Source organism: Hypanus sabinus, chromosome 17, assembly GCF_030144855.1.
Source record: "Hypanus sabinus isolate sHypSab1 chromosome 17, sHypSab1.hap1, whole genome shotgun sequence".
Lineage (NCBI taxonomy): Eukaryota > Metazoa > Chordata > Chondrichthyes > Myliobatiformes > Dasyatidae > Hypanus > Hypanus sabinus.
In genome coordinates, this window is record NC_082722.1 from 16002871 (window position 1) to 16030483 (window position 27613).

Here is a 27613-nt window from a genome sequence, read left to right on the forward strand (position 1 = left end):
GTTGTTGCAAAGTTTCAATTATATGATCTCTCTGGCGAGTGGCTTCTTCAAGAACTAAAATACTTGTTGTTTTTGTGAATCCAGTGTAAGTGCTTGAAGTTCTGCATCGTGTCTTTAAAATTTCATCGAACGTAGAAAGCTTTGAGGTTAATTTACTCTCCAGTTTTTCAAGTCTGTCGTCCATAAGTTTCGCAATTGCTTCTAAAGTCAATGGTTCTTTCTTCTGTTTCGATTCCTTTGCTCTAGACGTTTCAGCGAGTTGAAAATGATTCAAACAGTTGAAAAAAATTTCATATGTCTAAACCCCTTTAGAATAGGTATAAAAAGATCAATTAGGGGGTGTTTGTAGGTTTAAAAAAAAGTAAAAGGATTGGAGCGAAGCCTAAAACCACTTCACTCCATAAGCACCATCTTGAGACCCGGCTGCATCACTGTGTGGTATGGGGAGTGGGGGTGGGTGGGGGCTACTGCACAGGAGTGAAAGAAGCGGCAGAGAGTTGTACATTTAGTCGGCTCCATCTTAAGTACTAACCTACAAGTACCTTCAAGGAGAAATGGCTCAGAAAGGTAGCGTCCATTATTAAGGACTTCAGTACCCAGGGCATGCCATTTTCTCGCTGTTGCCATCGGGAAGGAGATACAGAAGCCTGAAGGCACACACTTAGTGATTCAGGAACAGTTTCTTCCCCTCTGCCATCCGATTCCTAAATGGACATTCAACCCATGAACACTACATCACTTTTTTATTACATAGTATTTCTGGTTTTTTGCACAATTTTTAATCTATTCAATATACATATGCTGCATTGGTTTAGTTTTTTTATTTATTATTTTATTTTGTGTTTTTTTCTATATAATGTATTGTATTGTTCTGCTGCTGTTAAGTTGACAAATTTCATGTCGCATGCTGGTGATAATAAACCTGATTCTGAGTCTGAAGTCACTTAGATCATTTCCCCATTCTAATATTTGGTCTGAAAATCAAATGAACCTTTTGTCCCATGTTGACCTGTGCATGTTGACTCTGTGGCTAAGAAGGTGTACGGTGTATTGGCCTTTATCAATCGTGGAATTGAATTTAGGAGCCGAGAGGTAATGTTGCAGCTATATAGGACCTCGGTCAGACCCCACTTGGAGTACTGTGCTCAATTCTGGTCGCATCACTACAGGAAGGATGTAGAAGCCATAGAAAGGGTGCAGAAGAAATTTACAAGGATGTTGCCTGGATTGGGGAGAATAGCTTGAGTGAACTTGGCCTTTTCTCCTTGGAGTGACGGAGCATGAGAGGTGACCTAATACGAGATGTATAAGATGATGAGAGGCATTGATTGTGTGGATAGTCAGAGGCTTTTTCCCAAGGCTGAAATGGTTGCCACAAGAGGACACAGGTTTAAGGTGCTGGGTGTAGGTACAGAGGAGATGTCAGGGGTAAGTTTTTTACTCAGAGAGTGGTGAGTGTGTGGAATGGGCTGCCGGCAACGGTGGTGGTGGAGGTGGATATGATAGGGTCTTTTAAGAGACTTTTGGATAGGTACATGGAGCTTAGAAAAATAGAGGGTTATAGGTAAGCCTAGTAATTTCTAAGGTAGGGACATGTTCGGCACAACTTTGTGGGCCAAAGGCCTGTATTGTGCTGTAGATTTTCTATGTTTCTATGTTTGCATGTCTTTTTTGCATTGAGATGTTATCACGTTTTATCACTAGCTGTTATTTATTATCCAACAGGGTTCCCTGTATTGATTTTTTTCATTGCCTCTGAGTAATAAATGTAACTGTACCAAGTATTCATTTGACCTCAGTTTCCACATCCAGCTGCAAATTGTGCCTTGTATCTGATTGATATAATTTCTTTTATATGCAGAATTTGTAATATTCAACCAAAATTATTTTGAACACATGTATTTCCAATTTGAGAAGCGTAACTTCTCTTGGGTTGAATAGTCTCACGTCTTCTCTCCGAACAGGTAGTCGAGTGTCTGAAAGATGCCAAAAAGTTTCTGTCGAACCGCTGTCATGACAAGATCTTCAAACTACAAGAGACAGAAATGAGTGACCCTGAGTTGGACTACACTCTCATGAGAGTCTGCAAGCAAATGATTAAGGTAGGAATATACCTTAATATAAGACAAGAGATTGTGTTCTTTTTATTTTAACCTTGATATTTTTGTCACTATGGAAAAAAGGGACCATTTTTTTCTTGAAGGCAGTAGTTCCTTTTCTTTCAGTTGAAACTAATTGGCAATAGCCAAACTTGTATGTTCGCTTTCCTCACTTGTGGATGGACACCAGTCAATTCAGATTGGCAACAGCATCTCTTCTATAATCTCCATCAGCACATGTGTACCACAAGGCTGTGTGCTTAGCCCCCTGCTCTGCTCACTTTACACTTAAGACTTTGGCTAAGCACAGCTCCAATGCCATAGTTAAGTTTGCCGACGACACCACTGTTGTAGGCCAAACGGTGGTGACGAATCAGTATATAGGGGGGAGATTGAAAATCTGGCTGATTGGTGCCACAACAATAACCTCTTACTCGATGTCAGCAAGACCATGGAGCTGGTAATTGACTGGAGAGGAAGAATCCGGAGGTCCATGAGCCAGTTCTCATTGGAGGTTCAGAGGTGGAAAGGGTCAGCAACTTCAAATTCCTCACTGTTATCATTTCAGAGCATCTGTCCTGGGCCCAGTATATAACTTCCATTACGAATAATGCATGGCAGCACCTCTACTTCCTTAGAAGTTTGCTAAGATTCAGCATGACATCTAAAACATTGACAAACCTGTATCTTTGCTCTATAGTGGTGTGTTAGAGAGTATATTGACTGGTTGCATCACAGGCTGGTATAGAAACACCAATGCCCTTGAACAGGAAATCCTTCAAAAAGTAGTGGATATGGGTCAGTTCATAACGGGTAAAGCCCTTCCCAGCGTTGTCAGTGGTATTGGGTGTGGTCTTTCATTAATTCTATTATGGTTATTGGATTTAATGAGTATGCCCAAAAGATAATGAATCTCAGGGTTATATATGGTGAAAAGTTTCTACTTTGGTAATAAATTTACTTTGAACTTCTTGCTTTAAAGCCACTTTAGATCTCTAAAGTTTGATTTCCAGGCTTTTAACTATTGAACTCTCCTTCCCTGTGTTTATTGTTGTTGTGTTGGATCTTTGTTACAACTGAGGAATATGTTTTCTTCTGGGACAGTGAAGTATGTCTGTCATTAAAATCTGCAATCTAATATTTTGTGTGTAATGTCTGCTTTCTTAATGGTTACCTTCCCTGATTTTTATCTTGAAGTGATGTTCACAGTATGTTTTTATTAAACAAAATATACTTTATTCAAAAATAAAATTATGTACAATAAACTATTCAGTGACTCTCAGTCCTTTACAAGTGTTTCCATTTCAGTCTTTACTTTCCCACACTTTTGCCACCCACATGTTTGGTCAGAAAAGTACAGGCATCATTTTAGCTGCTAAACACAAATTGAAGGGTGTGCCTGAACAGTATTCTCAGTTCTGCCCTTTTTATCTGTTGTGTTTCTCATCTGTTAGTAATCTTGCTCAAGCTGATGTTGCACCCTCTTTTTTTTTTAGTTTTTTGCAATCATTGCCACACCAAATGCTACCTGATTGAGATGCCAAATTAATTAATGGGATTTATTCATGGACTTGATGCAAGTGACAAGTCAATATGAGTGCTTTGTTTGTTTACCAAACAAGGTGCAACCCAGGCTGAAAGTTCAGCTATTTTTGAATTCAGTAATCTGCAGCATGTAGGTGTTTAGATCCACCAATTTTACAAATGCATTAATATTGTTTGGTAGCTAAAAACAAAAACCACATTTTGAATGCAAGGCATGCTGGGACCAAGTAGCTCCAATGTTTTGGTTTGATCTTTAAAGAAAGTACTGCTTAATATTTTTTGTCTGTTTACCTACCTACCTATTTACTTTGAGCCCATGTCCTGTGACATTCATTTTATTGATTGTTAATGCTTGTGATTTGAGACTGAGTGAATCCAAGGGTTAAGCAGGTCCAAGGGTTTTATTTTTGAACCAAATACAAGTGCTGTGTGATAATCTTAAAATGAGGCTGACTAATTGCTGTTTGTTGCATGCAGATTATAGTTTAAAAATCATGCCATTTGCTGTTCCTGTTAGTGTACCATTTGTGCATTGCTATATCTTTAGAGGCAATTTGCCAGCTAAGTTTGGCTGTCAGTTATGAGTGCATATTTTGTTGATTACATATTGAAAAACATCCACATAGTAGAAAACTGCAGGGCTTACTATTGGATCATAGTGTCATGTGAAATGTGCGAAAACTGTTAAGTGAGTTTGTGGCTTAATGGACATAAAATTGCACAAATAAATTTTCTGCATTAATTACTCATAAATGTGGTCTGATCTTCATCTAAGTCACAATAATAGACAAACACAATCTGCCTAAACTAATATCATATGAACAATTGTCCTTTTCCTGTCTTTATTTAACACATTGTTTAATCAGTTGCAGTCCAGGTTGGGAAAAGTATGTGAACCCTTGTATTTAATAACAGCAGCAAAACCTCCACCAAACATCTCCTGTAGCTGCTGATCAGACTTGCACAGCAGTGAGAGGGAATTTTAGACCATTCCTCCATACAAAACTGTTTCTGTTTATTAATGCTTCTGGGATACCTTGCACAAACAACCCACTTCAGGACATGCCACAGCATCTCAATTGGGTAAAGGTCCAGACTGGCAAGCTGTCTTGGCTCTGAGGGAGCAAAGGAGCAGCAAACCATGATGCATGATGAAAGGAGCCTTACATATTGATGAGGTTTTAGTATTGGTGTGCTGTGCCCTTTTTCCTCCAAACATAGCAGTGTGCACTTCTGCCAAAAAAGTTCAACCTTTGTCTTATCTGACCACAGAACATTGTCCCAGAAGCATTGAAGAACATCAGGCCTTTTGCAAACTTGAGATGTGCAGCAATGTTTTTTTAAGAGAGCAGTGTTTTCCCCTCTGGTATCCTTCCACAAACACCATTCTTGTTCACTGCTTTTCTTATAGTGGACACATGAACAGAGACATTAGCAAGTTCTACAGATTTCTGCAGGTCTTTTGCTGTTACTCTTGGGTTCTTTTTCATGTCCTTCATCATTGCATATTGTGCTTTTGGCATGATCTTTGCAGACACCCACTTCTAGGGAGAATAGCGACCGAAGTGAATTTCTTCCATTTGTAGACATTTTCTCTTACTGTGGGCTGGTGAACACTCGGGTCTTTAGAAATACTTCTGTAGCCTATTCCACCCTGATGCATCTGTACAATTCTAAGGTCCTCTAAAAGTTGTTTTGATTGAGGCATGGTGCACATAAACATATCTTTCTTGAGAAGAGCAGGCTTTGTTAGTAACCTGACTTTGTGTATCTTTTTTTATATAGGACAGGGCACCTCTAACCCACAGCTCATTGATTAGAACACCTGACTCCAAATAGCATTTGTGGAAGGTATTACCCCAGAGGTTCACACACATTTTTGAGCCTATTCTATAATTGTTTAAATGGTGTACTCAGTATTGACGAGAAGTACAGTTGTTTGTGTGTTATTAGTTTAGGCAGATTGTGTTTATCTATTTTTATGACTTAGATGAAGATCAGACCTCATTTTATGAGTAATTAATGCAGAAAACCATGTAAAGACAAAAAGTTCAGAAACTTTTTCTTGCAACTACACCCTAGTTCACACCACAGGTAACATATTACGATGCCTAGCACACAAGAAATATTGAGTTCAATCATTGATATGTTCTTAAAGCCACACTCCCTTCACTGGTATTTTAGGAAGAGCTGAGTTAAGTATCAAAGGGTGAATATCCCAGGTGTGAATTTGATAGAATTTGTAGACTAATTTGCAATCAGTAGTGATTAATGTGGTTTGCACCACACTAACATTGACTTATCTGAGTGTTGTTTATTTGTTTTTGAAGGTTAAAGCTGTATTTCATTGGAACAAGATTTGAATGTTTGATTGCTGAACACTTGTTGTTTTTGACTGGTTGTATGCTTCGTATTGTAGCGTTATTGTGCTGATGCTGACTCAAAGAACGTGCTCCAGTGCCTGAAGCAGAATAAGAATGCTGAACTTATGGACCCCAAATGCAAGCAGATGATTACCAAACGGCAAATCACTCAGAATACAGGTACGTATGACCACGATTATGATTTCTGTCAGTTCTTTATCTGAAGCAAGGTGACGGTACAAGTATTAATAGAGACTATTAATTTTGCTGTGGAAGTATTGGTGCAATGTTCTCCGTGAATTAGAAGTAATCTCCACACTGGAACTCTTAAACTTGCGATTTATGTAGTTTTATTAAAGTGGGTTATGATATCCTCTGATACTTTTAATATTTCTGAAGCTGGCTTACATGATAGTGACTAGATTTGGTCACAGTATACTCCCAGCCTTTTCATACTTCATTTTAGAAACATAGAAAACCTACAGCACAATACAGGCCCTTCAGCCCACAAAGTTGTGCTGAACATGTCCCCACCTTAGAAATGACTAGGGTTACCCATAGCCCTCTATTTCTCTAAGCTCCATGTACCTTCTCTTGTACCAACCGTCTCTTAAAAGACCCTATCGTATCCACCTCCACCACCATTGCTGGCAGCCCATTCCACGCACCCACCACTCTCTGAGTAAAAAAAAACTTACCCCTGACATCTCCTTTGTACTTACTTCCAAGCGCCTTAAAACTGTGCACTCTCATGCTAGCCATTTTAGCCCTGGGAAAAAGCCTCTGACTATCCACATGATCAATGCCTCTAATCAGGCTGAGTTCACTCAACTTGTCTTCATAATGCATGCTCCCCAATCCAGGCAACATCCTTGTAAGTCTCCTCTGCATCCTCCCTATGGTTTCCACATCCGTCCTGTAGTGAGGCAACCAGAACTGAACACAGTACTCCGAGTGGGGTCTGACCTGGGTCCTAAATAGCTGCAACATTACCTCTCGGCTCCTAAATTCAATTCCCCGATTAATGAAGGCTAGTACACCGTACGCGTTCTTGACCACAGAGTCAACATGTGTAGCTGCTTTGAGTGTCCTATGAACTCGGACCCCAAGATCCTTCTGATCCTCCACACTGCCAAGAGTCTTACTATTAATACTATGTGTTTACCATCATATTTAACCTGCCAAAATGAACCACTTCACATTTATTTGTGTTGAACTCTATCTGCCACTTCTCAGCCCAGTTTTGCATCCTATCAATGTCCCCCTGTAATCTCTGACAGCCCTCCACACTATCCACAACACCCTCAACCTTTGTGTCAACAGCAAACTTACTAACCCATCCCCCCCACTTCCTCATCCAGGTCATTTATAAAAATCACGAAGAGTATGGGTCCCAGAACAGTTCCCTGAGACACTCCACTGGTGACCAACCTCCATGCAGAATATGACCCATCTATAACCACTCGTTGCCTTCTGTGGGCAAGCCAGTTCTGATTCCACAAAGCAATGTCCCCTTGGATCCCATGCCTGCTTACTTTCTCAATAAATCTTGCATGGGGTACCTTATCAAATGCCTTGCTGAAATCCATATACACTACATCTACTGCTCTACCTTCATCATTGCGTTCAGTCACATCCTCAAAAAATTCAATCAGGCTCTTAAGGCACGACCTGCCCATGACAAAGCCATGCTGACTATTCCTGATCATATTATACCTCTCCAAATGTTAATAAATCCTGCCTCTTGGGATCTTCTCCATCAGCTTACCAACCACAGAAGTAAGGCTCACTGGTCTATAATTTCCTGGGCTATCTCTACTCCCTTTCTTGAATAAGGGAACGACATCCGCAACCCCATTGATGATGCAGAGATCATTGCCAAGAGGCTCGGCAATCTCCTTCATTACCTCCCACAGCAGCCTAGGGTACATCTCATTCAGTCCCAGCAACTTAACCAACTTGATGCTTTGCAAAAACTCCAGCACATTCTCTTTCTTAATATCTACATGCTCAAGTTTTTCAGTCCCAATCAAGTCATCACCAAGATCTTTCTCCATAGTGAATACTGAAGTATTCCTTAAGTACCTCTGCTATTTCCCCGGTTCCATACACACTTTTGCACTGTCACACTTGATAGGTCATATTCTTTCAAGTCTTATCCTCTTGCTCTTCATGTACTTGTAGAATCCCTTGAGGTTTTCCTTAATCCTGCCCACCAAGGCCTTCTCATGGCCCTTCTGGCTCTCCTAATTTCCTTCTTAAGCTCCTTCCTGTTAGCCTTATAATCTTCCAGATCTCTAACATTACCTAGCTCTCTGAACCTTTTGTAAGCTTTTCTGTTCTTCTTGACTAGATTTAGTACAGCTTTTGTACACCATGCTTCCTGTACCCTACAATAACTTCCGTCGCATTAGAACGTACCTATGCAGAATTCAACACAAATATCCCCCTGAACATTTGCCACATTTCTTCTGTACCTTTTCCTGAAAACCTCTGTTCCCAATTTAAGCTTCCAGTTTCCTGCCTGATAGCCTCATAATTCCCCTTACTCCAATTAACTGCTTTTCTAACTTGCCTATTCCTATCTCTCTCCAATGCTGTTGTAAAGGAGATAGAATTATGACCACTATCTCCAAAATGCTGTCCCACTGAGAGATCTGACACTTGTCCAGGTTCATTTCCCAATACCAAATCAGGTATAGCCTGTCCTCTTATCTACATATTGTGTCAAGAAACCTTCCTGAACACATCTAACAAACTCCACCTCATCTAAACCCCTTGCTTTAGGGAGATGCCAATCGATATTTGGGAAATTAGAATCTCCCACCACGACAACTCTGTTATTATTACACCTTTCCAGGATCTGTTTCCTTATCTGCTCATCAATATCCCTGTTACTATTGGGCAGCCTTTAAAAAAACCCCCAGTAAAGTTATTGACCCCTTCTTGTTCCTAACCTCCACCCACAGAGACTCCGTAGACGTCCATGACGTTCACCTTTTCTGCAGCCGTGACACTATCTTTGATCAACAGTGCCACGCCCCCACTCTTTTGCCTGCCTCCCTGTCCTTTCTGAAACATCTAAAACCCGGCACTTGAAGTAGCCATTCCTGTCCCTGAGCTATCCAAGTCTCTGTAATGGCCACCACATCATATCTCCAAGTACTGATCCACACTCAAAGCTCATCTGCTTTGTTCACAACACTCCTTGCGTTAAAATAGACACATCTCAAACCTTTGGTCGAAGTGCCTCCCTTCTCTATCATCTGCCTATCCTCCGTCACACACCGTCTCCAAGCTTTCTCTATTTGTGAGCCAATAGCTTCTTCCCCAGTCCCTTCAGTTCAGTTCCCATCCCCCAACAATTCTAGTTTAAACTCGCCCTAGTAGCCTTAGCAAAACTCCCTGCCGCAGATATTGGTCCCCCTGGGATTCAAGAGCAACCCGTCCTTTTTGTACAGGTTACACTTGCCCCAAAAGAGGTCCCAATAATCCAGAAATCTGATGAACACCTGCCCCCTGCTCCAATCATCCAGCTATGCATTTATCCTCCACCTCATTCTATTCCTATACTCACTGTCATGTGGCACAGGCTGTAATCCTGAGATTACTACCTTTGCGGTCCTGCTTCTCAATATCCTTCCTAACTTCCTGTGCTCTTTTTTTTCCAGGACCTCTTCCCTTTTCCTACCTATGTCATTGGTATCAATATGTACCACGACCTTCTCCCTCCCACTGCAGGATATCTTGGACGTGATCTGAAACGTCCCGGACCCTGGCACCTGGGAGGCAAACTACCATCCATGTTTCTATCCTGCATCCACAGAATCGCCTGTCTGACTCTCTGACTATAGAGTCCCCTATCACTACTGCCTTTCTCTTCCTTTCCCTACACTTCTAAGCCACAGGCACAGCCACTGTTGCTTTCCCAGTTGGGCTGTCCCCCCAACAGTACTCAAACACAAACAAAGTATCTTTGTTCGATGAATACCAATAAATACAAAGGAGCATTCTACATGCAGTAAATGTTGGAATCAAGGAGTTAAAATAAGTGTCTTAGCTGCTTAGGTCTATTGTGCCGTTTATTTGGATCAGTAATGACCTGGCTCTAAATTTCATTTGCCAGAAATGATACAAAGGAAAATGATTGTGGGTTTATTGGGGTTACACCTTCTTATCCCACCCAACATACTACTACACTTCACACCCAACATATCACTCAGGGTAGTGATGTAGGCCCAACCATCTTAACTGCTTTATAAGTGACTCTTCTTTCATTTGTAAGGTCAGAAGTGGGGGAATGTTCTGATAACTTGATGTTCAGTTACATTCACAACTTCTTAAATGAAGCAGTCTATACCTAAGGAGACATTCAGGCAAGGACTGACAAGCGGCAATAACATTGAATTGTTGGCAAAGTGCTAATCAAAACCATTGGACAGGATTATATGTAGGATTTCAAGGTAACTGCTCCTTTATTTTCTTCCTGTGGAAAAGCATGTTATCATGACAGGAGATCATAAATTTTCTTACACATCCTAAGGCCTGCTGTCCCATAACACACTTAGTATCTTCTGTGCTTAGCTAAATGGTGAGTTTGCATCGTAGGCAATTCCACTCTAATGCGCATTTAATTTTTATGTATCTTTCAGATTACCGTTTAAACCCAGTCCTGAGGAAAGCTTGCAAGGCTGACATTCCTAAATTCTGCCAGTCAGTTTTGAACACTGTAAAAGATGGCAAAGAACTGGAGGGTCAGGTGGTTTCCTGTCTGAAAATGAAATATGCTGACCAGGTATTGAAAGGACAGGTGGGGCACAGAGAAGACAGTTCACCTGAATTGAATATCTTTTTCTCATTTTCTCCCGCTCTCTCTTTCCATTCTCTTGTTCACGTGCTTATTTTTGCATACCAAACTAAGGAAATGGACCTGCTTCCAGGCATGTAATGTTTTGATTACTTTGGCATTATTGTTAAACTCTTGTTGATGGTTGTTGGAGAAAGTGGAAGTTTTGAGTGCAGGGTTTGGAATTATTTATTTAACTGTTCACCAGATACAAATGAGAAAAATTACCAAGCTTGTTGCCAAACAAGCGGTAATTATCTGGGATGAAAAGACTGAAAAATGACATAATAAAATGTTAGAACAAAAACGGATTGAGATAATTAAATAGAGCTGTTAAAGGAATGAATTTGTGATGCAGCATGTTAGAAATTAGTCACAGGTGAAGATATCTTTAAGATTATTAATAGGAAGGGCGTATAATGTCTGTTGAAGAGAACGGGGTTTGCACTTTCTGAGAACTAGGTGTGACATGACAGATAGCCACTTGCATTGTTCTGAGCAGTAACTCAAGTTGGTTATTGACTATCAGAGTAAAAGACTACTTCAATTCTTCAGTCAGCATTATCTCAGTTACAGTACATAAATGCAGTCATGTTTTATCTTGGCCATTCCATTTTATTTATTTATTTATTTTAAAATTAGTTTTTCAAACCATTTTACAAATTAAAAACCCCCAAATCCCAATGAGGAACATTAAAACAGTGCAAAATTAAGCATACAATAACAATATGTTACAAAGGAAGAGAATTTAGCAAAAAAAAAGCACCTAAATTAAAGACAAGTAAGCTTAGTATCCTCCCCAAGCCCCACAACACAAGAAAAAACAACAGCAACTCCAGACCAACCACACACAACATAGAGAGTATAAGTCAGGACAGCCAAGCTCCCAGACTGTGAATACACTCAGCAACAGAGGATAATAATGCCTTCTACCAGAAAAAAAAGGAGCTGAAAGCAAGGGACCGAAAAGAAAAAAAAACCCTAGTCAAGAGGAAGGTTATGAAAGTACTCGATAAAAGGTCCCCAGACCTTATGGAACTTTAGATCCGAATTGAGAACTGAATAAATGAATTTTTTCGAGGTCCAAACTGAGCATGAGTGGGCGGGGCAGCATCTCTCCATCTGAGGAGGATCAAGCGTCTAGCCAAAGGATAATATTCGGCATTTGGTTGGACCCAGACATAAATCTGTTTCGCCCCAAAAACCAAACAGAGCAATTAAGGGGTTTGGTTCTAGGTGCTGATTCAGAATACACGCTAACGTAGTGAAGACATCTTTCCAGAATTTCTCCAAGCTAGGACAGAACCAGTACATATGGATGAGAGAGGCATTCTTCTTGCATTTATCACAGAGCGGACTAACGCTAGGGTAGAATCGAGATAGATAGATAGACATATGGGCTCTATGAACAATCTTAAACTGTAAAAAGCAGTGGCGAGCACAAAGAGAGGTTGAGTTAACCGATTTGAGAACTGAATCCCAGCTCTCCTCAGATAAGGAGATATTTAAATCCTGCTCCCAGGCCATTTTGATTTTATCCATGGGGGCCCGTCGTAAGGCCGCTAGTTTATCTCGGATGATTGATATTAAGCCTTTACCTAGTGGATTCATGGAAAGAAATAGGTCCATAGCATTTTTCGCAGGCATTTCAGGGAAGTTAGGAATTAAAGGAGCAATAAAGTGTCAGATTTGGAGATATCTGAAAAAATGAGCATTGGGCAGATTGAACTTAACAGCTGCTGAAAAGAAGCGAAGCGATTATCAATGAAAAGATCTTCAAAGTGTCTAATGCCCTTCCTATACCAAACCTGGAATGCTGAATCGTATGTAGTAGGTAAAAAAAGGTGATTATGAGCAATAGGGCTGGAAACGGAAAACCCCTGGAAACCATAGCATTTCCTGATCTGAGCCCATATACGCAAAGTGTGTCTAACAAGAGGATTAGCTATTGATCTGGGCAGACTACTAGGGAGTGCAGAGCCAAGAAGTGCGGAGATAGATAATTCTTTGGTGGAGCTCAGCTCCATCACCACCCAGTTAGGGCACTCGGGTTGGCCATGGAAGAAAGACCAGAAGGTAGCACAACGTATATTAGCTGCCCAATAATATAAACGAAAGTTAGGTAAAGCCATGCCACCCTCTTTTTTAGATTTTTGGAGATGGATTTTATTAATTCTAGAGCGTTTATTCTGCCACAGATATGACAAAATAATAGAGTCTAAGGAATCAGAAAAAGATTTAGGAATAAAAATTGGGATAGATTGAAATAGGTATAAAAATTTGGGGAGAACATACATTTTAACAACATTAATACGACCTACCAAAGACATAGATAGAGGTGACCATTGTACCAGACTCTGTTTTATAGCATATGAAAGGTTGGCAAAGTTTTCTTTAAACTTCCTTGTGACTGTAATTCCAAGATAAGTAAATTGATTATGGACTACTTTAAAAGGGAGATCATGAAATGTTAGTTCTTGTGCTTCTTTATTAATTGGGAGAAGTTCACTCTTATGTAAATTAAGTTTATAGCCAGAGATCTGGCTAAACTGGTCAAGTGAAAACATTAGAGGTAAGGATGTAGACGGATTTGAGAGAAAGAGTAATAAGTCATCAGCATAGAGAGAAACTTTATGCTCAACACCCGCTCTCCAAATCCCAGTCAATTCAGGGCAGTTTCGAAATGCTGTCGCCAGAGGTTCCATAGCCAAATCAAAGAGAAAGGGACTTAAGGGGCATCCCTGGCGGGTGCCACATTTGAGATTAAATATTTGGGATTTCTGAAAATTGGTTAAAACAGAGGCAGTAGGACACAGGTACAGCAATTGGATCCAAGAGATGAAACTTTGGCCAAGGTCAAATTTTTCTAAAACTGCAAAAAGGTAGTTCCACTCTATACGATCAAATGCTTTCTCCGCATCGAGGGAAATAACACATTCAGGAATCCCAGTTGGAGGTGAGTATAAGATATTAAATAAACGCCGAATGTTAAAAAAAGGGAAACGGTTTTTAATAAATCCTGTTTGGTCATCAGAGATAATGGAGGGAATGGCGGTTTCTAATCTATGAGCCAAAACTTTAGCTAAGATCTTTACATCAACATTGAGCAGAGAGATCGGCCTATACGAGGAACATTCTGTTGGGTCATTTTATTTTTATACAAAAAGTAGTTTTGGAATTCTTCTGTGTTGAGAACCATGTGTGGCCTCCGTCGGTTGTGGTTGACCTTGGGTACTGCGCCTCTGGTAGTCACTGGGAGTGGCTTCTCCAGGGCACAAGCCAGGGCAGATTTGATATGATATGTTGCCCATGCAGTAGGACCCCCTCTCCATGCTGATGACAGGTCCAAAGGAACGACGAAAGTCAATAGAGCTTGGTGTCAGCAGCATCGCAGGAGTTGCCGTGCTGGTGCTGGGTACAGCAGTCAGCTGCCTTCAGGACTCTGACTCCAGAGTTTTCCTCGGGGTTTACCCCCAAAGTCTTTCCTGTGAGTGGGTATAGCTGTAAGGCAGCTATACCCACTCACAGGAAATCAGAGTTTTCCCTCTCCTAGATGAGCTACCATCCGTGATTAACGAGTCCCATCTGCCCAGAGCAACTGGTTTTAAGGCGCCAGTAGTCCGTCTTTGCCCCTGCTGACGGTGAGAACTGCTCTGCCAGATATAAGAACTATGCCACATGTGAAGGCCAGGAGTTGGACTTGGTTGTCAGAGGCTGTTTGAGACGAACGCCATGAAGAGCATTTGTTTAGCTCATCCCCACTATCACCCTTCAGCTATGACTACCCTTGGGGCCGGAGAACCATACTGCCCTGTTTAAGGCCTCTTCTGTTATTCTGTTATGGATTTTTGCCAGGAAGATTCTGCCAGTTTTAAGATTTTTTTCCTGCTCTTGGGTTTCAATTTATTCTGGCTCTAGAGAAGCATGTGATTATACTAAAGCACTGTGTGTGCATATATAGGTTGTAAGCTCAACAGATTTGTAAAATAATTTATCCATTATAAGAAAGTATTTGTAATCAAAGATGGTACTAACTGTGTTGTTAGGTCTTGGTTGTTTTCTGAAAGACTGCAGCACACACTGTCTTCCTTTTACTGTGACCCTTTGACTGCAGGTTTTGTTCTCCCCAGGCCTCAGAATATGTACTTGCATATGCTTGATTATGACTATTAACCTCCTGAGCATTCCCACTGTCATTCTCATTTCTCATTCTCCCCATCTCTTCACTCATATTCTGAGTTCCTACTTTTTATCTACTGTATTTATTCTCTATCTCCGGTCAGGTATAGTGTGCTTGGATATTTCAACTCTTCTGCTATTATTTATCCATCAAAGTCCTTGCCCCTACATCAACCTGCTTTAACAACTGTCACTTGTTAGCTTGTTCCTTATTGTTTTAATTAACTTTCTGCTCCTATTGCCGGTTTTTGAACTTGACTCTGTATCAACTAGTCCAGTGGTCCCCAACCACTGGGCCGCAAAGCATGTGCTAGAATCAATGAAAGACTGCACCTATCAGGATGGGCAAATAACCAATGTGCAAAAAATAACAAACTGGAAATTCAAAAAGAAAGAAGAGAAATAACAACAATAATAATAAACAAATAAACAATAAGTACCAGGAACATGAGATGAAGAGACCTTACAAGTGGGTCTGTAGGTTGTGGGAACAGTTCAGTGGTGGGGAAGCTGAAGTTATGCTCTCTGGTTCAGGAACTTGATGGTTGAGGGGTAATTATTGTGGTGGGGTTGGTCCTGAGGCTCTTGTACCACCTTCCTGATGGCAGCATTGAGAAGAGAACATGATTTGGGTGGTGGGGTCCTTGATGATGGATGCTGCTGTTCTGCAATAGTGCTTCATGTAGATGTGTTCATTGGTGGAGAGGGCTTTACCCATGATGGACTGGGCCATATACTTGGAATTCAGAAAAATGAGGGGTGACTTTATTCAGAATTATCAGATTCTAAGGAGGCTTGACAAGGCAAATGTTAATTCGTGAGGAGAAGTAACTACAAGATAAGGATCTGGTTTCTTAAAACTGAGGTTTGTATAAAATTCTTCTCACAAAGGGTAATGAATATCTGGAATTCTCTGCCTGACATGTGGTTGAAGTTGATCATTAGAAAAAAATTAAAGTGTGGGTATATAAATGTTTGATAGTTGAAATGGTATGGAGAAAACTGAAGCCAGCAAGATCATAATAAGTGACAAGGAAGGCTTGAAGAGCTTCAAGCTCTAGTGCTTCCTTTTTTTTTGTTTTTGAGGAAAACTTGCAATTTGACATTTTATGAATTGTCACTTCCTACCAGCAGTCAGGCAGGAGAGAGCTGTTTGTGCAGTTGATAACTTCATCTTCTCATGATTTGAAAACGATGAATGAACAGCTAAGTTTCAAAACCGATTGATGTAAATGCTTATTAATTCAAGGTATGGTTACTGAAGGTAGCTATAGTCTGCAGGATGATGGCTGGCTGCTGTTCATGGATAGCCTGTTGGTTTTGATGAATAAGATCTATGTATTAAGCAGATGTTAATAAGGCCTGAACATTTCTGGGAAGCTCCCAGCTCCTCTGCATTAATTATTGCTGTGCCTTTTGGTGTTTTACAGTTTTATTTTCTCCTTACTGAGGTTCACTGTGATTACTGTGTACACAATCTTGTTGCATTCTTCTCTGTAAGAGGGCAGAAATCCAGGTTAAAAGTTCTGATTCCACTGGTGCTAACATTTTAACGTTCCTTTCTAAGATAAATTTGGTATTGGTCTAATGGTTGCTTGTTCTGAACTATTCTGACTTTTGAGCTTCTGTTCAAGCAAGGTGGATTGAAGGCTGTGTTAAAGTAACTGAGCTCCATTTAATATTGTTCTTGGCAGCGATTGTCTTCAGATTGTGAAGATCAGATTCGTGTGATTATCCAGGAATCGGCTCTGGACTACAGGCTGGATCCTCAGCTGCAAATACACTGCACTAAAGAGGTCAGTTGAACTCGGGACAATATGGTGACCACTGAAAAGGGTGTTAGTATGAGGGGAATTGCTATGGTTGGTGAAAATAGCAACTCGGGATTAAAAATGAATGAAGGATTTCATTCTGCTGATGTGGTGAAGTTGCCTTTCATGTTTTTGTAGATTAACATATTGTGTGCAGAGGAAGCGGCAGCGCAAGAACAGACTGGCCAGGTAGAAGAGTGCCTGAAAATCAACCTGCTGAAAATTACAGGAGAATCCTGCAAAAGGGTACGGCTATTTGTAGTGTATTGTTAGATTTAAAACAGTACTGTCAATTCATTTCATACAACAGTGGGCAGAAATATGGCATAGTTTCACCTATCATTAAGTTAGCAAAGTAAATGAAGTTTGAGCATTGCACTGGGGTTTCTAAAGATTCTGGTGAAGTTACCAAAAGATCTGTAAAAATGAAATAACTATAATGTTAAGCTAAACAAAGACTCAACTGGCAAAAGATTTCAGGAAGGGAAGACTGAGAAATGACATTTTTTTCTGACTGGAGTTTGATCAAGTGAAGGGTTAAAGATGTTTCTTTGGTTCCTAAACAAAAGTCAATTACTAAAACAGTTTTTAATAAATCCAATGTAGAATTCAGAAATGCTTAGAAATTGCTACCCCATGGACTAGTTGCATATGAAAGGAACTTAATTACCTGGTCAAGGATGGAAAGAAAATGTTAATAATCAGTTGAAGTAAGCTGAAAATGGTCTTGTTGAACTAAGACCAGTTCAAATGAGTAATTAGTTATTCAGTTATAAATATTGAGGGTGGTGTGTATTGTAATTTTACAGTACTATAAATTCTGCAGAACAGACTGGGTGAATTTTTGAAATGACTTATATTTGTTATTGTTCACAAGTTCATAGAACAGTGTAACAATGTAAAGAAAAGTTGTATATTATAGTTTTATATGCAGTGAGGTTGTAGCGGTAATTTATCATGTGGACAATACCTTGTGCTTTTTCTTGGAATTGATGTTTTGGGCTGTGGTCTGATAGTGTATGCAAGATGACAAATGGAACATTACATGAAAAAATCTGATCATCTGTTTTATCAGAAGAACTTTATGTGGGGCAGACTCGATGGGCTGAATGGCCTGTTTCTGTTCCCATGTCATATGGCCTGAAGAAAGCAGATTTTTTTTAATATACATGGTGGGATATTGAAAAATGTTGGTGTTCAAATGGACCTGGATGCTGTTGAATGTGAATCACTGAAGTTAACATGTAATTAACATTAAGAAGGCAAAAGGGATTTTGGCCTTTACTGTAAAATGAATAGAGTACATAAGTAAGTATTTTACTGTAAGATTATACGGGATCCCAGCAAGACTGTACAATCAGACTAAGGAAGCATATACAGTAAACTTTCATTTATGCATCTGAAATTCTCATGCAACAGGCAAAATATTTCTAGGAATATTGTTATTTTAAAAAAGCTTTGTTTTAAAGAGTTAATGCGAAATAAGTTTGAAAAGATTAGAGCACTAATCTTTTATATAGCATCTATATACCACTAATCTTTTACATAGCACCTATAGCATCTTTTGTGGATGCTATTGCAGCTAGGGGTGTTGGAGTCCAAAGTTCAATTCTGGCATCCTTTATAAGCAAGTTTGTACATTCCTTCCTGTGTGTGCATGGGTTTCCTCTGGATACTCTGGTTTCCTCCTACAATCTAAAGACATAATGGATAGTAGCTTAATTGGTCATTGTAAATTGTCCTGTGATTAGGCTAGGGTTAAATCGGTGAGTTGCTGGGCGGCATGGCACAGAGGGCCAGAAGGTCTATTCTGTGTTGTATCTCTCATAAACATTTACATTTGTGCATGAGAACAGTGCAGCTATAGGTTGAGTAGCAGCAGAACTTCATTGAAGATTTGGCATTTCATGTGTAAGTGAGTATCATTTGAGTGTAGAAATTCATTTGATTTTTCTTTTGCTGTATTTTACACTGTTTAGCCTTTAATTTAACCTTGTTACTTAAAAGGATAAGGTGTAGTTTGATTATTTAACAATTTGTCAATTGAAATCCAAAGTGAGATGTGCAGTTTATTATAAATGTATTCTAATTATAAATTACTATGATTGTACATTTAGACGGAGACGTAACAAAGATTTTTACTCCTCATGTATGTGAAGGATGTAAGAAGCATTCAATTCAATTCAGTAATTTTGGACCTATTTTCATACAATTGGCATGCCTCTCTCCCTCCCTCCCCCATTCTCCAAAGGTGCCCGATGGCTGAAAATATACTACATTTGTGATAAACTGTGTACAGTGGAGATTCACCAAATGGATTCCTGAGATGGTTCAATGAGGTGTTGAAAAAAGTGAGAGATTAACTCCTTGAAATACATAAAAGAAATCTAATGGGGTGTGATGGGGATTGATGCAGTCATGGATATCTGAAACCAGGGGTCAGATTCTCAGAATGATAGATTACAGTCTGGAGGCTGAATTGCTGAGTATGATCAAGATAGCTGAATAGTTTTAATCTAAGAAAATATGCTGAAGAGAATGATAACTGAGTGGCAGAGGACCTAAGAGGGGCTGAATGACCTAGTGACAGTATAATTTATTTCTACTGCCATTTGTACAGTCTGTTGCATGTGACTGGGAAATGCTTGATGGTTTTGGTTTTGTTCAATGGTGTGATGTTTCCTCCCGTAGGAGGTGCTGAACATGTTGCAAGAGAGCAAAGCCGATATTTTTGTGGACCCTGTGCTTCATGCAGCCTGTGGCCTGGATATCAGACATCATTGTGCCTCCATTCTTCCTGGCAGAGGACGGCGTAAGTGAATAGGGGTTGTGAGGGAGAGTTTGCTCAGGTATACTTGAAAACAATAACCTGACGGGTCAATGATATTAACATCAGCTTTTAAAGTCAGACAAAACTTCTGGCTACATGAAGCAATAATAGACCAATTATCAGTTGTTACTGTTCATGGTGGAAGAGGAGAGAGAATTGAGGAGCAAACATCCTTGTGTTCCCATTAGCTGTAACTCTATGAACTACTAGGTAGGGTTGGGTACAGATGTTTTCCCACAGTTATGATGAGGTTACTTTGATGTAAAGGCAGATTATTAGGTTTCAATGAGAAAAAGTTTGAGTCTAAGTAAAATCTGGCAGCATCTGCTGCTGATACACTCAGAAAAATGTCAAATGGTTCCATACATTGCATTAACGTCTTAATAACTGGCACCCACAGTTCATTTGATAGCACATGTGCCTCTGAGTTAGGAAGTTACCCGTTTTAGAGAAATGAACACACCATTTCAGTCTGATAATTCAGTGTAGTACTGAGTGTGTGCTGGGTAGGTGACATCTTGTGGGTGAGATGTAAATATTAGTGCCTAATACGACAAAGAGAAGTCATGAACCACAAGTGGCCAGCATGTTGTACCTAAATCATTACTAATGTCAGGGGAAAGTTATTCATTATTACTTTAGCAAAGTGTGTAAATGCTTTGCTGCTCCTTTTCCATACATTATAATGAAAATTAATATTCATATGCATTGGTTTTGGGAAGAACAATATCACTACTTCAACCAAGCTGCAAACTTTTTTGTGGCCTCTGCTAGAACATATCATATGCCCAAGGTTATTTCTGCTGAAAGAAATAATTTAAGCTTAACACTGCCACTTACCTTATGGTGTATTGATGTAGTAAAGACAAAAGAGCGTGGAGAAATTATTAATTCCTCAATGTCTTCTTCAGGGAATCAATGTTTACTCTATCTGCTATTCCTCTTATTAATCTGTAGAAGCTTCTACTGTCTGTTTTTATATTATTTAAGGGTTTACTCTCATAATCTAGCTTCATTTAACTTTTAGTCATCATTTCTTTTATAATTAAAAAAAATCGCACTCTTCAGGCATTATGCTAATCTCTAACACTATATACCTTTCAATCTGAGACCATCATTAACTCTTAAAATTGGTGCATCCTTCTTGTCGAGCCATTTCTAAGATTTATGGAATATCTCCCTCATATCTACCACTGCCCTTTAATCAACTTTAGCCAGCTCTGTCCAATCATAATTGCATTAAGTAAGTTGGGGCAGCACAGTAGTATCGCCATTAGCATAAAGTTGTTACAGCACCAGTGATCAGGGTTCAATTCCTGCAGCTGTCTGTAAGGTTTTGTATATTCTTCCTGTGACTATATGGGTTTCCTCAGGGTGCTCCGGTTTCCTCCCTGATCCAAAAATGTACAGCTAGGGTTAGTAAGTTGTAGGAATGCTGTGTTGGTGCCAGAAGCATGAATACCTTTGTGGTTTGCCCCCAGCTCATATTCAGATTATGTTAGTCATTTACACACACAGCGCATTTCACTGTGTTTTAGTGTACGTGACAAACAAAGCTTTTTTTTTGTTTTATGTTCGGGAAACTACTTTCACACCCTGAGTTTATTTTGAAGGGTATCCTTGCAAATTGGACATGTTCTATCTGAATAATAATTAAAATTACCCAGGGTTACTATTTCACAAGCCTCCATTACTATTAATTTACGTATATTTTGTCCTACAGAATAGCTATTGTTGGGCTTATATAGACTTGGTCCTCACCAGCAGTCTTGCTATCCATAGACTCTCAAAACTACTCATTTTAATTTTTGCATGCATATCTGTGTACATGTACACATTGAGTAATGATTGTACAAATATCACAATCTGTTGCACTTGTGTCAGGTTTCTTCCTGTAGCAAACCAGCTGCTGTCCAATTGAGAGAGGTCTTATTTACATAGCTGCACCTTGCAATTTCAAAACCGATCCATATTGTTCTGGGTGATATCATTTCCTCTTCAATATTAAATATTGTAATGTGTTGTTAAAATATACTTTTCAGGGCAGATTTTTGTTGATAACTGGCTCACTTTTTAATCGAAAAGTGGCTCTAGTTAATATTTATGCTCCAAACTTTGACTGCCCTGAATTTTTTAAACATTTATTTACTTCCCTCCCTAATCTAAATGAATATATGTTGATAATGGGTGGAGATTTCAACTGTTGTCTGAATCCTTCAATGGATAGATCTAAACCTATTCGAATTCTTCCGAATAGATCATCCTTACTTATTAATTCCTTTATGGTTGGTTTGGGAATTACTGAAATATGGCGGTTTTTGAACCCTAAAGATAAAGAATTTTTGTTTTTTTTCACATGTATATCACAGTTATTCTAGAATTGATTATTTCCTTATTGATCATCGTTTATTAACAGATGTTACTGATTGTAAATATGACTCTATTGCCATTTCGGATCATGCACCTTTGAAGTTATCTATCAAGATTTCGGACTCTTTCAATAATACTAGATCTTGGAGACTTGACGCTACTTTGCTTCAAGATCCAGAATTTATCACCTTCATAAAACAGCAAGTTGACTTGTTTTTTTCCAACAAACTATACCGAAGAGATTGACAGAGGAATACTTTGGGACTCTTTTAAGGCTTTTATCCGTGGACAAATCATCTCATATTCCGTTGGTAAAAGAAAACAAAGATATTTAGATATTGCTTTATTAGTGGATAAAATTAAAGAAATTGATAAGATTTATTCCGTGACTCTTACCAAAGAACTCTATAAGAAGAGAGTTGAGCTTCAAATGGAACATAGCTTATTATTATCTTCTTCAATTGAGAATCAATTAATTAAGACCAGGGCTCAATTTTATATTCATAGTGATCGAACTGGTAAATTGTTAGCTAACCAATTAAAAGCTATTTTGACTAAGCGACAAATTATTAAAATTCATAAACAAGACGGTAATCTGACTACTGATCATAAAGAAATTAATAATACTTTCCAAGATTTTTATAAATCTTTATATCAATCAGAATTTGATGGTGATCTGTCCATGATGGATAATTTTTTTAACAATTTGAATATTCCTAAACTGACAGATGAAGATCGGAGCTTGTTCGATGCTCCTATTTCTATGGCCGAAATAAGAGAGGCTATCTCATCAATGAACTCAGGGAAAGCTCCTGGTCCTGATGGTTATATAATAGAATTTTTTAAAACCTTTTCTTCTTTGCTTTCCCCTTGGTTATGTGAAATTTTTAATGACGCATTTACTAAGAAGAGACTACCCCAGTCTTTTTATGAAGCTACTATCTCTCTAATTCTTAAAAAAGATAAGGATCCTACTCTATGTGCATCTTATCGCCCTATATCGCTATTAAATGTAGACTCTAAGATTCTTACAAAAATTTTAGCTATTAGATTATAAAAGTTACTATCACAAATTATTTCAGAAGACCAAACTGGTTTTATTTGGAACCGGTATTCCTTTTTTAATGTTAGAAAATTGATTAATATAATTTATACTTCTTCACCCACAACCTCAGAATGTGTTATTTCATTAGATGCTGAAAAAGCTTTTGATAGAGTTGAATGGACATACTTATTTAATGCCTTGAGAAATTTTAATTTTAGTCCTAATTTTATATCATGGATTAAATTAATATATTATAAACCTGTTGCTTCTGTTCTTACAAATAATTACAGATCCTCTTTTTTTTCAATTATCTTGTGGCACGAGACAAGGTTGTCCCTTAAGTCCTTTATTATTTAATATCGCATTAGAACCTCTAGCCATTGCTATTCGTGAATCCCCTAATATTTTTGGTGTTACTCGTAATGAGAAGTTATACAAGTTATCACTTTATGCTGATGACTTGTTGTTATATATTTCTGATCCTGACAGGTCTATTCCCACTATTTTATCCTTGTTGGTTCAATTTGGTAGTTTTTCTGGTTATAAACTAAACTTGGATAAGAGTGAATTATTCCCTTTAAATGCGCAAACTTTATTGAATGATAGGATACCATTTAAAGTTGTTACTGATAACTTTGTTTATTTAGGTATAAAAATTACCAAGAAATATAAAGATTTATTCAGATTGAATTTTTTACCTATGCTTCATCAAGTTCAACAACTTACTACAAGATGGTCTCCTTTATCCTTATCATTAGTTGGCCGGATTAATACTATTAAAATGATGATTTTACCGAAATTTTTATATTTATTTCAAGCCTTACCAACTTTTATTCCTAAATCTTTTTTTGATAACATTGAATCAAAAATTTCCTCATTTGTGTGGCAAAATAAAAACCCCAGGTTAAGTAAAAGGCAGTTACAAAAATCTAAAAAAGATGGTGGTTTAGCTTTACCTAACTTTAGATTTTACTATTGGGCGAATAATATTCGAAATTTAATATATTGGAAATTAGATTTGGATTCACCATTGTGCCCACAGTGGGTAAATTTAGAATGCAGTGATGCACAGGGATATTCTTTATTCTCCGTTCTTGGTTCTTCTCTTCCTGCTGATGTAGTTAAATTCAATAAACAGATATCCAACCCTATTGTCAAACACACATTACGAATTTGGTTTCAATTTCGTCAGTTTTTTACTCTGAAAAACTTTGTTCTTGATAGCCCTATCTTATTTAACTTTTTTAAACCTTCTTTGACAGATCAAGCTTTTAGCATATGGAAAAGGAAAGGTATAAAATGTTTTCGTGATCTTTTTTTTGAAGGTAGTTTGATGTCTTTCGATCAACTTTCCAACAAATTTAAGTTACCTAAATCTAATTTTTTTAGATATTTTTTAGAAATTTTTTACATAAAGTTCTACCATCCTTCCCCAATTCAACTTTGATATTTTCAGATATGATTTTTACCTTGAATCCTTGTCAGAAGGGATTAGTGGCTCTTATTTATTATATGATTATGAAGATACAACCAGAAATATCAGGTAGAATTAAACAAGAATGGGAAAAAGAACAATATAATATATCAACAGAAAAATGGGAAAAAATTTTACAAATGGTTAATTCTTCTTCTATATGTGCTAAACATGCTTTAATACAATTTAAAATTGTACATAGAGCCCATATGTCTAAAGATAAGCTTGCTCGATTCTATTCTCATATTAACCCTCAATGTGACAGATGTCATTTAGATGTGGCCTCATTGACCCACATGTTTTGGTCATGTCCCACTTTACATAACTATTGGAAGGACATACTTGCTATCATTTCCTCAATTTGGAATATTGATTTACAACCTCATTTTATTACTGCAAATTTTGGTATACCAAATGAGGATGGTAATCAGTTTTCCCCTTCAGTTAGATGAATGATCGCCTTTGTAACATTAATGGCCAGAAGGTCTATATTACAAAATGGGAAAGAAGTAAATCCTCCTACCACGTTTCAGTGGTTCTCTCAAACTATTTCTTATTTGAGCTTAGAAAAAATTAGAAGCACTATTTTTGACTCATCAATTAAATTTGAAGAAACTTGGGGACCGTTCATTCGACACTTTCATATGAATTAATTTGGGGTCTTCCAGACCTTTTCTCTTTTTATTCTTGTTCTGGTATGGAGTTCCGGAGTTTTTGACGCTATCATATACATATAAACTGTTATTACTGCCCATGTTAGTTTAGTTTAGGTTTAATTTTTTTTTCAATATATATTTTTTTTCTTGTATTTTTTAAATTTTTTTTTCTTTTGATGATTATTCTTACTCTTTTTCATGTATAATTATTATAGGCTTGATTGATTAATGTACTTTTTTTGCTGATATTTTAATAAGATATTGTTATCTTATTACTAATTCAACTTCAAGTCTAGTGCACTTATAACCTATTCAATATTATGATATTTTTTATATATGAAATTCAATAAAAAGATTGAAAAAGAAAGAAAGAAAAAGAAAATATACTTTTAGATCATTAGAGGGAATGTGTTTTTTTTCTGTGGGGTGTATTGGATATACGGAAGAGGTGAATAGATTTTAGTTATCTGTGCAAAGTTGATGCACTTTCCCTTAAAGATATGTGTTCAAAGTGTGCTACTCACAACAGTGAATTTTTACCCCTATCATTTTCCCATCTCTCCCCCTACCCCATCCCCACTCTGTACATTTCAATCCTCGGAACTCACTAGATTATAACCCTGTTAGTGCCCTTTTTTAATCCATGGTAAAAATGAACCAGTTGGGGCCAGGCAACTGAAACTGCTATAGTAATGTAGGTCACAATTGTTGCTCACGTAGGAGGTTAGAGACTGAACATTGGAAGGAAGCAGAAGTCAGGACAGGAAGAGGCAAATTTTGTTTCAGAGCAGCTGGAAGTTTGGTTATATTGGGATAATACAGTTTATTAATCTTGAAGAGGGGGTAAAATAAAAATCTGGCTGTAGTTTATGAGCAGTGTACAGTATGTTATGATTGTAAGGAGTAATCTCACAATGGAAAGAGGAAGAAGTGGGCTGATGTAATGTGATGGGGTCATTCTCCAGTGGAGCTGTTTGGTGTCATAGATGCATCTAGTCCCTGTAAGGTGGGTGTATTAATTGTGCTGAATAATGGTGGAGGGGTAGGCAACTTGACCTCTAAAGCTTCCTCAGTCATCCAACAAAATCATAGCTGAGCAAACTAAACTTCATTTCGATATTTCTATCGATCTGTAATCTTTCATCTCATTGAGATTTTATTTATCTTTAAAAATATTGAGTAGCTTTGCTTCTGTTACTGTGAAATAGTTTGATACCACCTTGATCCTCAGAGTAATTATCTCATCTAAGAAGTGGATAACCCCTTAGTTTTAAATACTGATCCTCTTTGTTCTGTCCTTTAGAATGTTTTGTTTTAATGTAATTTATAATGCTTATAATAACGTTGAGGATGGTTCAATGTCAATGGATTGTCGCCAATTTAGCAGAGATAGGTTAGTGAGCACTCAGAATGGAAAATTGGAGATGTTCCTTGTAATGTTGGCAGTTTACCAATCACCTGTCAAAGGCCAAGTGAAAGTGTCTGGTTGGATCAGTAATTCTGAGGACCTAAGCTGTCCACTAAGCACAGAGCTTAATGGCTAAAGTATGCACAAAGGTGAACATTTATTTTTCACTACATAACATACTGAATATACCTAATTTATTAAAGCATAATTACAAACAACACAGTGAATAGTATCCTTATTATGAAGATGAGACCCTTGTTTTCAGGTAGTTACTGCTTCAATAACATGCTTTTATGGAAATATGAACCTGCAGCTATTAGGTTGATGAGGACCAAGCCAAGTTTGTTTACTGTCCTGTTGAGTTCCTTCACTGTCAAATGCATACCCTCTCTGGTGTGCGCCTCTGGGATTTGACTATGTTGGTAAAAGATGCTGTTACTGGGCGATGATCTGCAGCCAGACATTGGCAATTAATTTGGTTGATGAACATAACCACTCACACAGCTTATATTTTCTGCATTGATAGCTTTGTATGCTTCCACATCTTTTGATGGTTCTTTATCTACAAATATTGTTGCTAACCCTAACAAAATTAAGGGAATGCTTTTTCTAACTTATCAATATAACATTTAAGAGAATTAGCTATTTTTAAAATGATCTTGCATTTTAATAAGTTAATCTTTCATCAAACATTAAGTTTTGATGACAGTTGAAGTCCATAAGGTTGATACCACTTTGCACAGTAATCCTCTGGTTCACTCATTTGGTGTTGAGCGGCCAATCAGTAAGTGGGATTCATTAGTGTTACGTACATGCAACCCTGTAAAAGTATCAGCACAATAGAACATACCTAGAGTCTGGTTTTGCTGTTAACAAAACACTATTTTATTTGTAACTACACCATATAGTAACTTAAACCAGGTAAATCAAGAGTTAATGGTGTTATGCAAATATAGGTGTAAATATATAAATCCCCAAGCTTCTTCA

At 38.1% G+C, this 27613-nt stretch overlaps 1 protein-coding gene across 2 annotated transcripts in view; it reads left to right on the forward strand.

Moving 5' to 3' along the window:
* Positions 1 to 27613, forward strand: part of glg1a (golgi glycoprotein 1a) — a 180395-nt gene that overhangs the window by 146512 nt on the left and 6270 nt on the right. Inside the window, exons 19-24 of one of the 2 annotated variants that reach the window (XM_059992598.1) lie at positions 1965 to 2102; positions 6064 to 6187; positions 10660 to 10817; positions 16727 to 16828; positions 16982 to 17089; positions 19535 to 19655. In XM_059992598.1, coding sequence (XP_059848581.1) covers positions 1965 to 2102; positions 6064 to 6187; positions 10660 to 10817; positions 16727 to 16828; positions 16982 to 17089; positions 19535 to 19655 — 751 coding nt within the window. The remainder of the gene's footprint in view (positions 1 to 1964; positions 2103 to 6063; positions 6188 to 10659; positions 10818 to 16726; positions 16829 to 16981; positions 17090 to 19534; positions 19656 to 27613) is intronic. The other variant, XM_059992599.1, reaches the window with a different exon arrangement.